Source organism: Cebus imitator, unplaced genomic scaffold, assembly GCF_001604975.1.
Source record: "Cebus imitator isolate Cc_AM_T3 unplaced genomic scaffold, Cebus_imitator-1.0 Scaffold117, whole genome shotgun sequence".
Lineage (NCBI taxonomy): Eukaryota > Metazoa > Chordata > Mammalia > Primates > Cebidae > Cebus > Cebus imitator.
The window spans coordinates 6455952-6466142 of record NW_016107432.1 but is presented as its reverse complement, the minus strand read 5'-3'; the positions used below and the strand labels follow the sequence as shown (position 1 = coordinate 6466142).

Genomic DNA, 10191 nt, shown 5'->3' with positions numbered 1-10191 from the left:
AAAAAAAAAAAAAAAAAAAAAGCCAAACTACTTGTATAGTGGACTTTTCCATTTTACATAATGCAAATCAGTTCATTGTGTCCTGCCCTGTGTGTAGCAGTGGAAAGAGTCAGCGCCCTGGAGTCGGGTTCAGGCCAGCCCTGCCCAGCTCCTTTATTATGCATCACCCATTAGACCTCAGCCTTCTTTAAGCTCTTTGTGTGGTTGTGGAGGTGACAGTGCTGGTGGATACAGACATGGACGCAGTGCCTGAAGTGTGTCTGTGCTTGGGGAGTGGAGGCAGCTGCTCATGTTCATGAGCCAGAGGCACCCGGTCCTTTCTGCCATAGCCAGGACTTGAATTAAAAAAGAGAAAGAGGCCAGGCTCAGTGGCTTACACCTGTAATAATAGCACTTTGGGAGGCTGAGGCGGGTAGATCACTTGAGGTCAGGAGTTTGAGACCAGCCTGGCCTACGTGGTAAAACCCTGTCTCTACTGAAAATACAAAAATTAGCTGGGCGTGGTGGCGGGTGGCTGTAATCCCAGCTACTCTGGAAGCTGAGGCAGGAGAATCACTTTGAACCCAGGAGACAGGCTGTAGTGAGTCGAGATCGTGCCACCGCACTGGGTGACAGTGACACTATGTCTTAGAAACAAAAAGAGAAAGAGAAGCACAGGGGTTGGTGCTTGTGTCGCCCTCTACCAGGCAGGCCAGTTCTCAGGGAGGTGCCGTGTCGCTCAGTGGGTTCTCCTTGGTGTTAGAGGCTCAACTGGGCTATTTCTCTAGAACAGTCCCGCCCGCCCTCTGGGGCTGAGATGAAGGCCTGATGGAGCAGCTGCTCAGTGAGGAGGTTCTTAGTCCCCCCAGAATCCTCACCAGGAAGCATGGGGGACCCTGAGAGGCCTTGTGGAGAATCCTGTGGGTGCCAGGGACAGACGACTCAGGTGGGGACCCCCTGCGACCGCGTTGGGGGGTCACTGTACCTGCTCAGCCCAGGTTCATTATTCCCATCTGGAAATGGTAGGACGCAGTCTGCTGTTTACAGGCAAGGTGAGCAGAGGTGCTTATGTCTGCAGCAGGCTTTCTTGAGCAGCAAAGCTTATCAAGGGCCCTTGGAGCCACAGACTTGAGTTCAAGCCCAACTCTGCCACAGGACAGTGGAGACCTTGGGCAGGCCGCATACCTTGGCTTCCTCCTCTGGGTAATGGGGATACGACCTGGCTCCCAGGGCTGCTGAGGGGCTGTGAAGCAGAGCAATGTATTTAGAGTTCAGGACGGTGCCTGGTTCTCCTTACATTGCCGTCCTGTGGTGCTGCCCTGGGGGTGCTGTTATATATTGCAGGCTGGTCCTGCCCTCTGGAAACCTTGGCTCTGGGACCCAGATACCCTCAGGCCATTGCAGAGTAGGAATGAGCTGTGTGGGCCTGACCGTTAAGGATAAGAATCCAAGCTGGGTGCGGTATCTCATGTCTGTAACCCCAGCACTTTGGGAGGCCAAGGTAGGCAGATCACCTGAGCTCAGGAGCTCAAAACCCATCTGGCCAACATGGTAAAACCCCGTGTCTACTTAAAAAAAAAAAATGCAAAAAATTAGCTGGATGTGGTGGTGGGCGCCTGTAATACCAGCTACTCAGGAGGCTGAGGCAGGAGAATTGCTTGAACCTGGGAGGTGGAGGTTGCAGTGAGCTGAGATTGTGCCACTGCACTCCAGCCTGGGCAACGAGAGTGAAGCTCCGTCTCAAAAAAGGATAAGAATCCACAAGTCAGTGGCCAGAGCTGGATTGATGGCAGGCTTGGCGGTGAAGGTGAGTGCACTGTCCTTTGATGATCAGATAGGGCAGTGGTGCCCCCCTGGCCATTGGGGTTTGAAGAGACAGCTGTCCTGTGGAGTGTCAGAGAGGAGCTGGGACAGGGAAGGCTTCATGCTCCAGCCCCGGAAGAGGCTGCCGTCCAATGTCTGTGTAGACGGCAGGCAGCATGCCTGCTCCCTGAAGCCACTATGAGTGGATTTATTCCCCTATGGGAACATAACTACCTCGTTTGGTTTGGCCTTTGTAAACAGTTTCTTTTATTTAGGAAGACTTTGGTCAAGACCTTTCCCACTGCTTTTTGAGGAGGAGAAAATCAAGCAGTTGCTTCTAGACAGCCTTGTTTCCCAAAGCCACATGCAGAGTCACCAGCAGAGCTACCCTCTACTTTCTGACTTGTGTCGAAGATTGTGGCTCTGGTGGAGTGACGGTTGATTGAATCCCTCGGGGGCACCTGTCCTCTTTGCTTCCGGCCATCCGAGTCTTGGGAGAGGTAAATACAATTCAGATAGCGTCCTTGCTTGGAATGAAAATTTAGTCTTCCTCTTGGCCGGAAAGTGATGACTCATCACCATTTGACTTGAGTTCTTGCCTCCATGGCAGGGTGCTAGGCCTGGTGCTGGGGCCGTTCCTCCTGTGCCTCAGGCACCTGCGGGTACCTGCTGCAGTGGTCACTGCCACAGGGAGATGCTGTCTCTAGGATGTTAGTGATTTGGACTTTGGAAAACAAATGTCGAAGGAGGAATTTTCACTTTCCTGACCATCACATGCTGACAGCGTTCCTCACTGTCTGGCCCGCATCTAACCAGTGTGTAGGCAGGCACTGCCCAGCTGCTGTGTGCATGCTCTGGGGAGCTCCGTGGTAGGGGAGTCTTTCCTCTCATTCCTACCTCCAGTGCTCACCGAGCTCTTGGAACACAATCCAGCTCTCAGCAGATGTATCTTGGATGGGACTGTCTCTGAAACCTGCCTACTTCAGAACTTAGTTGTTAGTAGTAATTAATTCAGCAAGTAGATTTTTGAAGCCTTAATCCATGCCAGGCATTTGACCAGAGAATAATTCCCAGAAACAATTAGAGGTAAATACAATTCAGATAGCGTCCTTGCTTGGAATGAAAATTTAGTCTTCCTCTTGGCCGGAAAGTGATGACTCATCACCATTTGACTTGAGTTCTTGCCTCCATGGCAGGGTGCTGGGCCTGGTGCTGGGGCCGTTCCTCCTGTGCCTCAGGCACCTGTGGGTACCTGCTGCAGTGCCTGCCTGAAACAGAATCCAGCGGGGAGAGAGACATGAAGACGGTTGTAAAATAGTTGTTTCTGGTGGGGTGTGGCCGAAAGGAGCCTAAGAGGAAGGAGGCCCTGCAGCTTTCTGGGAGAGGAAGGGAAGGCTTTTCAGAGGAGGTGGCCTTGGAAAGCACCAGTTGAGTGTCTCTTTGTGCTATCCCTACCTGGGTTCTGAGGCCCCTGATGACCTAACTGGGGAGGGCACCTCAGGTGGTGGTACAGTAGATCTGAGTGTTTGGGCTGGTCAGGGGCTGACTGCACAAGGCTGGAGAGGCAGGCACAGATGGATCAGGAGGGCCCTGTGTGCTGGCTCGGGGAATTCAGGCTTAGTTTGTCTTTTATGAACATGGACTTGGAGGCAGGCCATCTACAGTTGGTCTCCTGGCTAACGTCCAGAGTCCACCCATGAGCCTTGTCTCAGAGGCACACACCTTGTTTGTACAGCTTCCCCCACGAAGGGTACCAACAGGAGGCAGGTGGCCTTGGAGTGTGGCTTCTGCTCTAGTGACGCTGGTGGCACCAGACGGAAGCGCTTGAGGACAGGTGGCCTTGGGCCTTGCAGAGTTTGCTTTTAGAGTATGTTGCAAGCGGAAGCACTGTTTTCCCTTTTAGGTTTATTTCCCTGAAGACTGACGCCCTGTTCCTGAGGTTTAAGGAACTTAACTGGACTTGGGACTAGCAAAGGCCTCAGAGGTTGCCCAACTTCTCTATTAAAGAGACCTGGGCTGCTGTCCCCAGTCCCCCACGGCAGAGAAGAGTAGTAGAGAAAGGTTTTCTTTCTCTACCTAAAGCCAGATGGGTTTGGGCTCTGCCAGACCTCACTTCCTTCTTCCTTGTGCTTTCTTCTTGGTGGCATTTCAGGGAAGGGGTCCTTGGATTGCCATGAATGAAATCCTAGATTTTCACCAAAATGGTTTCCAATTCCAGGCATGAGTGATGCCTTCTGCTTGCCTAGGCACTGAGTTTTCTAGGAAGGATAGACATTTTTTGTGTTCCCATCTACTTCGTTAGCAGAATTTGTGTTCTAACCACATTTCTTTTGTGGCAGCTGGCATTTTTATTTTTTGCTGTACTAAGAAGTAGAGGGTGGCTCACCTTCATTGGGCACCTATTGTGTCACTAAGGGGCTGGGTTTGTCCGTACCTTCACCAGACCTTCTCATTTCTTTTATCCTCAGACTGGCCTGTGAGCTGGGGTATTGCCCCATGGTACTGCTGGGGACGAGGGAAGTTAGGGCTCAAAAGGGTTAAGTACCTCATTCGAGGTTGCCTTACCTGGCAAGTGGCAGAGCCAGAATTTCAGCTGGTCCTGTGAGAGGTGCCCAGCTGTTGTTTAACGTGAGGATTTCCTCTGCATGTGTGGGTTTTTGCTAGTTTGATCTGTTAGAGTGTTGATGGTGTTTTGATAATTCTAATTACCTTGACATTGTCAAAGATTAGCTCTTAACTGTGTGCTACAAATGTTTCTTACTCTGTTTTCCTTTTAATTAACTTCCAGATTTGTATATATTTGAATCTACCTGGATTATATCTTACTTTTATTAATTCTGTTGTTTCCTAACATAGCAACTTGAGGGATTTCTTCCCCAGCAGGGGACACAGAGGGTCTGCAGTGGCCCTGCCTTGGAGGGCTCATGGCTCTGCCTTGGAGGGCTCATGGCTCTGGGGAAGAGCGGTGAGGGCTGTTAAACATTGAAAATGGGTTCACGTGTGTGGAGGCGATGTCCAGGTTCTTCCAGACGATGACCTGAGTTTTTGCTGTATAGATTAGAGAAACGTTTTATTTTTTTGCAGCACCTGTATAATTTCACCTTTTTATTTTTTGAGACGGAGTTTTGCTCTTGTTGCCTGGAGTGCAGTGGCATGATCTCAGCTCACTGCAACCTCCATCTCCTGGGTTTAAGCTGTTCTCCTGCCTCAGCCTCCCAAGTAGCTGGGATGGCAGGTGTGCACCACCACGCCTGGCTAATTTTGTATTTTTAGTAGAGATGGGGTTTTGCCATGTTGGTCAGGCTGGTCTTGAACTCCTGACCTTAGGTGATCTGTCTGCCTCGGCCTCCCAAAGTGCTAGGATTACAGGTGTGAGCCACCATGCTGGCCTATAATTTCACTTTTGTATTAAATCCTACTTTTGTCTGCATTTTTGCTTTAGTGTAGTTCAGTGTGGTTCTAATGTCTAAGAAAAATTGGTGATCAATTAGTATAACACTGTGATTAAATAATCCTTCCTTACTCACTGGTCATATTTCAAGTTTTTGTTTTTTATATGTATTTGAGATGGAGTCTTCACACCAGGCTGGAGTGCCGTGGCACAATCTCGGCTCACTACAACCTCTGCCTCCCGGGTTCGAGTGATTCTCCTGCCTCAGCTTCCTGAGTAGCTGGGATTACAGGTGCATGCCATCACGCCCAGCTAATTTTTGTATTTTTAGTAGAGAGGGGGGTTTCACCATCTTGGTTAGGCTGGTTTCGAACTCCTGACCTCATGATTTGTCTGCCTGGGCCTCCCAAAGTGCTGGGATTACAGGTGTGGGCTACCGTGCCCTGCCTGTTTGTTTTGAAACAAGGTCTTGCTATGTTGCCCAGGCTGGAGTCCAGTGGCGCTGTCGTAGCTCACTACAGTCTTGAACTCCTGGGCTCAAGAGATCTTCCCTCCTCAGCCTTCTCAGTAGCTGGGACTACAGGTGTGCACTACCGTCCCTGGCTAATTTTTACTTTTGGTAGAGATGGGGGTCTCACTGTGTTGCCCAGGCCGAATCAACTATTTGTATATAGTTGAGCCTATTTCTGAATTCTGCATTTTGTTTCGTTCCTTCACATTTCTAGTTTTTCTTCTGGGCTGCACTCTTACTGGCCCCTTCAGTTTCTGGGAAGGAGGGAGATTACTCCCCTCCCTTTCTCTCCCTTTTTTTTTTTTTTTTCCTGGAGACCAGATTGTGCCCTATTACCCAGGCTGGAGTGCATTGGTGATCATAGCTCTTTGCAGCCTTGAATTCCTGGGCTCAAGTGGTCCTCCTGCCTCAGCTTCCCAAGCAACTGGGACTACAGGCATGAGCCACTGTACATGGCTCCCCTTTTTCTGCTTTTAATGAATTTGCTTTTGCCGTGTTGACACTGAGAGGCAGGCCAGGCTTCCTGAAGTAGGAACATGCAGGCTCCTTACACAAGCTAAGATGTCACCGAGGAAGGAGTAGTTATCATTCTTTCTCTGTGCTTGAAACCTTCAGTTCCTCTAACAAAGTGCCTGTTGGGGGCCAGGTGCCTATTAAATGCTTTTCTTGTGGTACTTAATTTAATTCTGCCAAGACAATAGGGTGGAGCTGGGATTAGAGCCCAGGAACATCTGAGTCCAAAGAACAACATCTGTTCTTTATGTTGTTCTCGCATATGGACCAGATTTAAATGCAGTCTGATTTTTTTTTTTTTTTTTTTTAATATGCGTGAGTTTTGCTCTTGTTGCTGAAGCTGGAGTGCAGTGGTGTGATCTCGGCTCACTGCACCCTCTGTCTCCCAGGTTCAAGCGATTCTCCTTCCTCAGCCTCCTGAGTAGCTGGGATTACAGGTGTCTGCCACCATGCCTGGCTAATTTTTTGTATTTTTAGTAAAGGCAGGGTTTCACCATGTTGGCCTGACTAGTCTCGAACTCCTGACCTCTAGTGATCCACCTGCCTTGGCATCCCAAAGTGCTGGGATTGCAGGTGTGCGCCACCACACCTGGCCATTTTAAATAAAAATAAAAGGGAGCAGTTTATGCCAGAGTTCTCAGTGTGCTGGGGGCCGCATTCTCCAGTCTAGCGTGCCTCATACCCGCCCTTCCTGATTTGTCTTAGGCTGGAGAACTTTATTTTTTATTATTTTTTTAAGGCAGGGTCTCCTTCCCGTCATTCAGGCTGGAGTGCAGTGGTGTTAGTGGGGCTCACTGCATTCTTGACCTCCTGGGCGGGTTCAAGTGATATTCCCACCTCAGCCTTTCAAATAGCTAGGACCACAGACGCGTGCCACCATGCCCAGCTAATTTTTCAATTTATTTTAAAGACAGGGTCTTTCACTGTTGCCAAGGCTTGCTCCTGAATACCTAGGCCAGAATGATCCTCCTGCCTCTACCTCCCAAAGTGCTGGAATCACAAGCATGAGCCACTGTGCCTGGTTAAATAACTTTATTTTTAATTTTTTTTTTTTATTTTTGAGATGGAATCTTGCCCTGTTGCCCAGACTGGAGTGCAGTGGCATAATCTTGGTCCACTGCAGCCTCATTTCCCGGGTTCAGGCGATTTTCCTGCGTCAGCCTCCAGAGTAGCTGGGATTACAGGCATGCGCCACCACACCCAGCTAATTTGTTTTAAGTTTTATTTTATTTCATTTTTGAGGTGGAGTCTTTCTCTGTTGCCCAGGCTGGAGTGCAGTGGCATGATCTCGGCTTACTGCAGCCTCTGCCTCCTGGGTTCAAGGGATTCTCCTGCCTCAGCCTCCCTAGTAGCTGGGATTACAGATGCATGCCACCACACCTAGCTAAGTTTGTATTTTTAGTAGAGATGGGGTTTCGCCATGTTGGCCAGGCTGGTCTTGATCACCTGCCTCGGCCTCCCAAAGTGTTGGGATTACAGGTGTGAGCCACCATGCTGGGCCATGCCAGAGAACTTTACACATGGCCTTAGATGTGTGCGTGTGATTAATGGATTTTGTTTGTTTGTAGGTCTTTCTCTATTACTCAGGCCAGAGTGCAGTGATGCAGTCATGGCTCACCACAGCCTAAACCTCCCAGGCTTAAGTGATCCTCCCACCGCAGTCTCCAGAGTAGCCGGGACTACAGGCATGTGCCACCACATCCAGCTGATTTCTTTTAGTTTTTTATAGAGACAGGGTCTTGCTATGTTGCCCAGGTTGTATGGACAGCCTTGACTCTTCTCACTCAAACCTCGGAGGTTCTGGTCTTTATTCTTCCTTTGTTGATGTTTATCTTCACTGAGCGGGCCTCCTAACCTGGGTTTATGTAATCCTAAACCAAGCCTTTCTAACCTATGCCTCATCTCCTTTGGGGTCCCGTAGGTCCCAGCTCTGCTGTTACACAGCAGTGTGATCTTAGACCTGTTTCTTAATCTTCCTGAGTCTCGGTTTCTTCCATGGTAAAGGGGATACTATGCCCAGCCTCGTAGATGTAAGTGTGACTGAAACATTTGCGGAGAGGCCTGGCTGCTGCATGTGGTGTTCATATTTTGTTGTTGTTTTCCATCTTAATGAAGATATCTTAGGATTTTTTGCTGTCTCAAAACAAGTAGATCCTTGACTTACATATGGGTTATGGATTCACATATTTTGACAGAGATATTCTCTTTATCATTGAACCACTCCCCCCTGCCAAAAAACCCCAGCCCCCGACCCCCAAGCCCAGTCCTCAGGCTCCCAGTGCTGTCCTGGGGATGGAGATGTGACTGGTAGGGGTGTTGATGATCATTTTTACCTTGGGCACATCCTTTTTCTGGGTTATCTTCTTGCTGGGTTATATCATGACAGTGTATGTTAAAACTCTAGCTTCTGGGGCAGGTGTAGTGGCTCACGCCTGTAATCCTAGCACTTTGGGAGGCTTAGGTGGGTAGATCGCTTGAGGTCAGGAGTTGGAGACCAGCCTGGCCAACATAGCAAAATCCCATCTCTACTAAAAATACAAAAATTAGCTGAGCATGGTAGTATTCATCCCAGCTACTTGGGAGGCTGAGGCAGGAGAACTGCTTAAACCCGGGAGGCGGAGGTTGCTGTGAGCTGAGATCGTGCCACTGCACTCCAGCCTGGGCAACAGAACGAGACTCTATCTCAAAAAACAACCCTCTAGCTTCTGGACTTGATATGTGGGGACGTGGGACCTCTTCAAGGCTTTCTCCCTTGATTTCCATGTGTGTGTTTTTTCTAGTTTCTCCTTCGACCAAGATGACTGATGGAAAACTCTCCACCTCTACAAATGGCGTAGCCTTGATGGGCATTCTGGATGGTCGACCAGGAAACCCTCTTCAGAACCTGCAACACGTCCATCTCAAGGCGCCCCGACTCCTCTCGACACCTGAGTACGGGCCCAAACTGAAACTCAGGGCTCTAGAAGACCGGCACAGCCTTCAGTCAGTGGACTCGGGGATTCCTACCCTGGAGATCGGCAACCCAGAGCCTGTGCCCTGCAGCGCGGTCCACGTGAGGAGGAAGCAGTCCGACTCGGACATCGTCCCAGAGCGGGCCTTCCAGAGTGCGTGCCCATTGCCGTCCTGTGCGCCACCGGCTCCCAGCAGCACCGAGCGGGAACAGAGTGTGCGGAAGTCCTCCACGTTCCCCAGGACAGGCTATGACTCAGTGAAGCTCTACAGTCCAACCTCCAAAGCCCTGACCCGCAGCGATGACGTCTCCATCTGCAGCGTGTCCAGTCTCGGGACAGAGCTGTCCACCACGCTGTCGGTCAGCAATGAGGACATCTTGGACCTTGTGGTCACGAGCAGCTCCAGTGCCATTGTGACCCTGGAGAATGACGATGACCCACAGTTTACCAATGTCACCTTGAGCTCTGTCAGGGAAACCAGTGGCTCACAGCAGCAGGACTGTGTCCATGAGGCTGAGGAGGGGAGTAAACTGAAAATTCTGGGCCCATTTAGTAGCTTCTTCACCAGGTAACGCTCTCCTTGCCCTCCAGAACTTGCTTGTCAAGTCCTGGCAGGTCGCCTTGTTCTTGTCTCAGATGTGCTGTGTGTTCTCTGTGTTGTTAGGCAGGCACTGCCTCACACTGGTAACTGAGCCTTTTCACAGTAGCCCGGGATCCTGTGGGACTGTGCAGGACTGGTCTGTTGCAGATTCTGCTCTTCTGTGTCCCTGGCTCATTTGCAGTCTGTTGTCACTTCTTGGCCTCCAACCTGTTGTGGCTGTCCCACAGGTGGCCAGTGTTAGCAAATCAGCAGCGTGAGCCTCTGCAGGGCCCTATATACTCATAACGTTTCTTGGTCCAAAAAGAGGGCACTGGTGAGGGTGATGCCAGTTAGTAACGCCCATTTCTTTTTAATTCACCTGGTTGCAGGTGGGCTAACGCTGAAAAGGGCATTAGCCTTTTCTTTTTACTTTTTCTTTTTTTCTTTTTTTTTTTTTTTTTTT

At 49.9% G+C, this 10191-nt stretch overlaps 1 protein-coding gene across 4 annotated transcripts in view; it reads left to right on the top strand.

Annotated features, from left to right (window-relative positions):
• The window catches only part of TBC1D14 (TBC1 domain family member 14), a 126012-nt gene that overhangs the window by 5152 nt on the left and 110669 nt on the right, over window positions 1–10191 (top strand). For all 4 annotated transcript variants that reach the window (XM_037742210.1, XM_037742209.1, XM_017539102.2 and 1 more), the window contains exon 2: window positions 8978–9716. In XM_037742210.1, the coding sequence (XP_037598138.1) occupies window positions 8995–9716 (722 nt within the window). In that variant the 5' untranslated portion in view covers window positions 8978–8994. The remainder of the gene's footprint in view (window positions 1–8977; window positions 9717–10191) is intronic.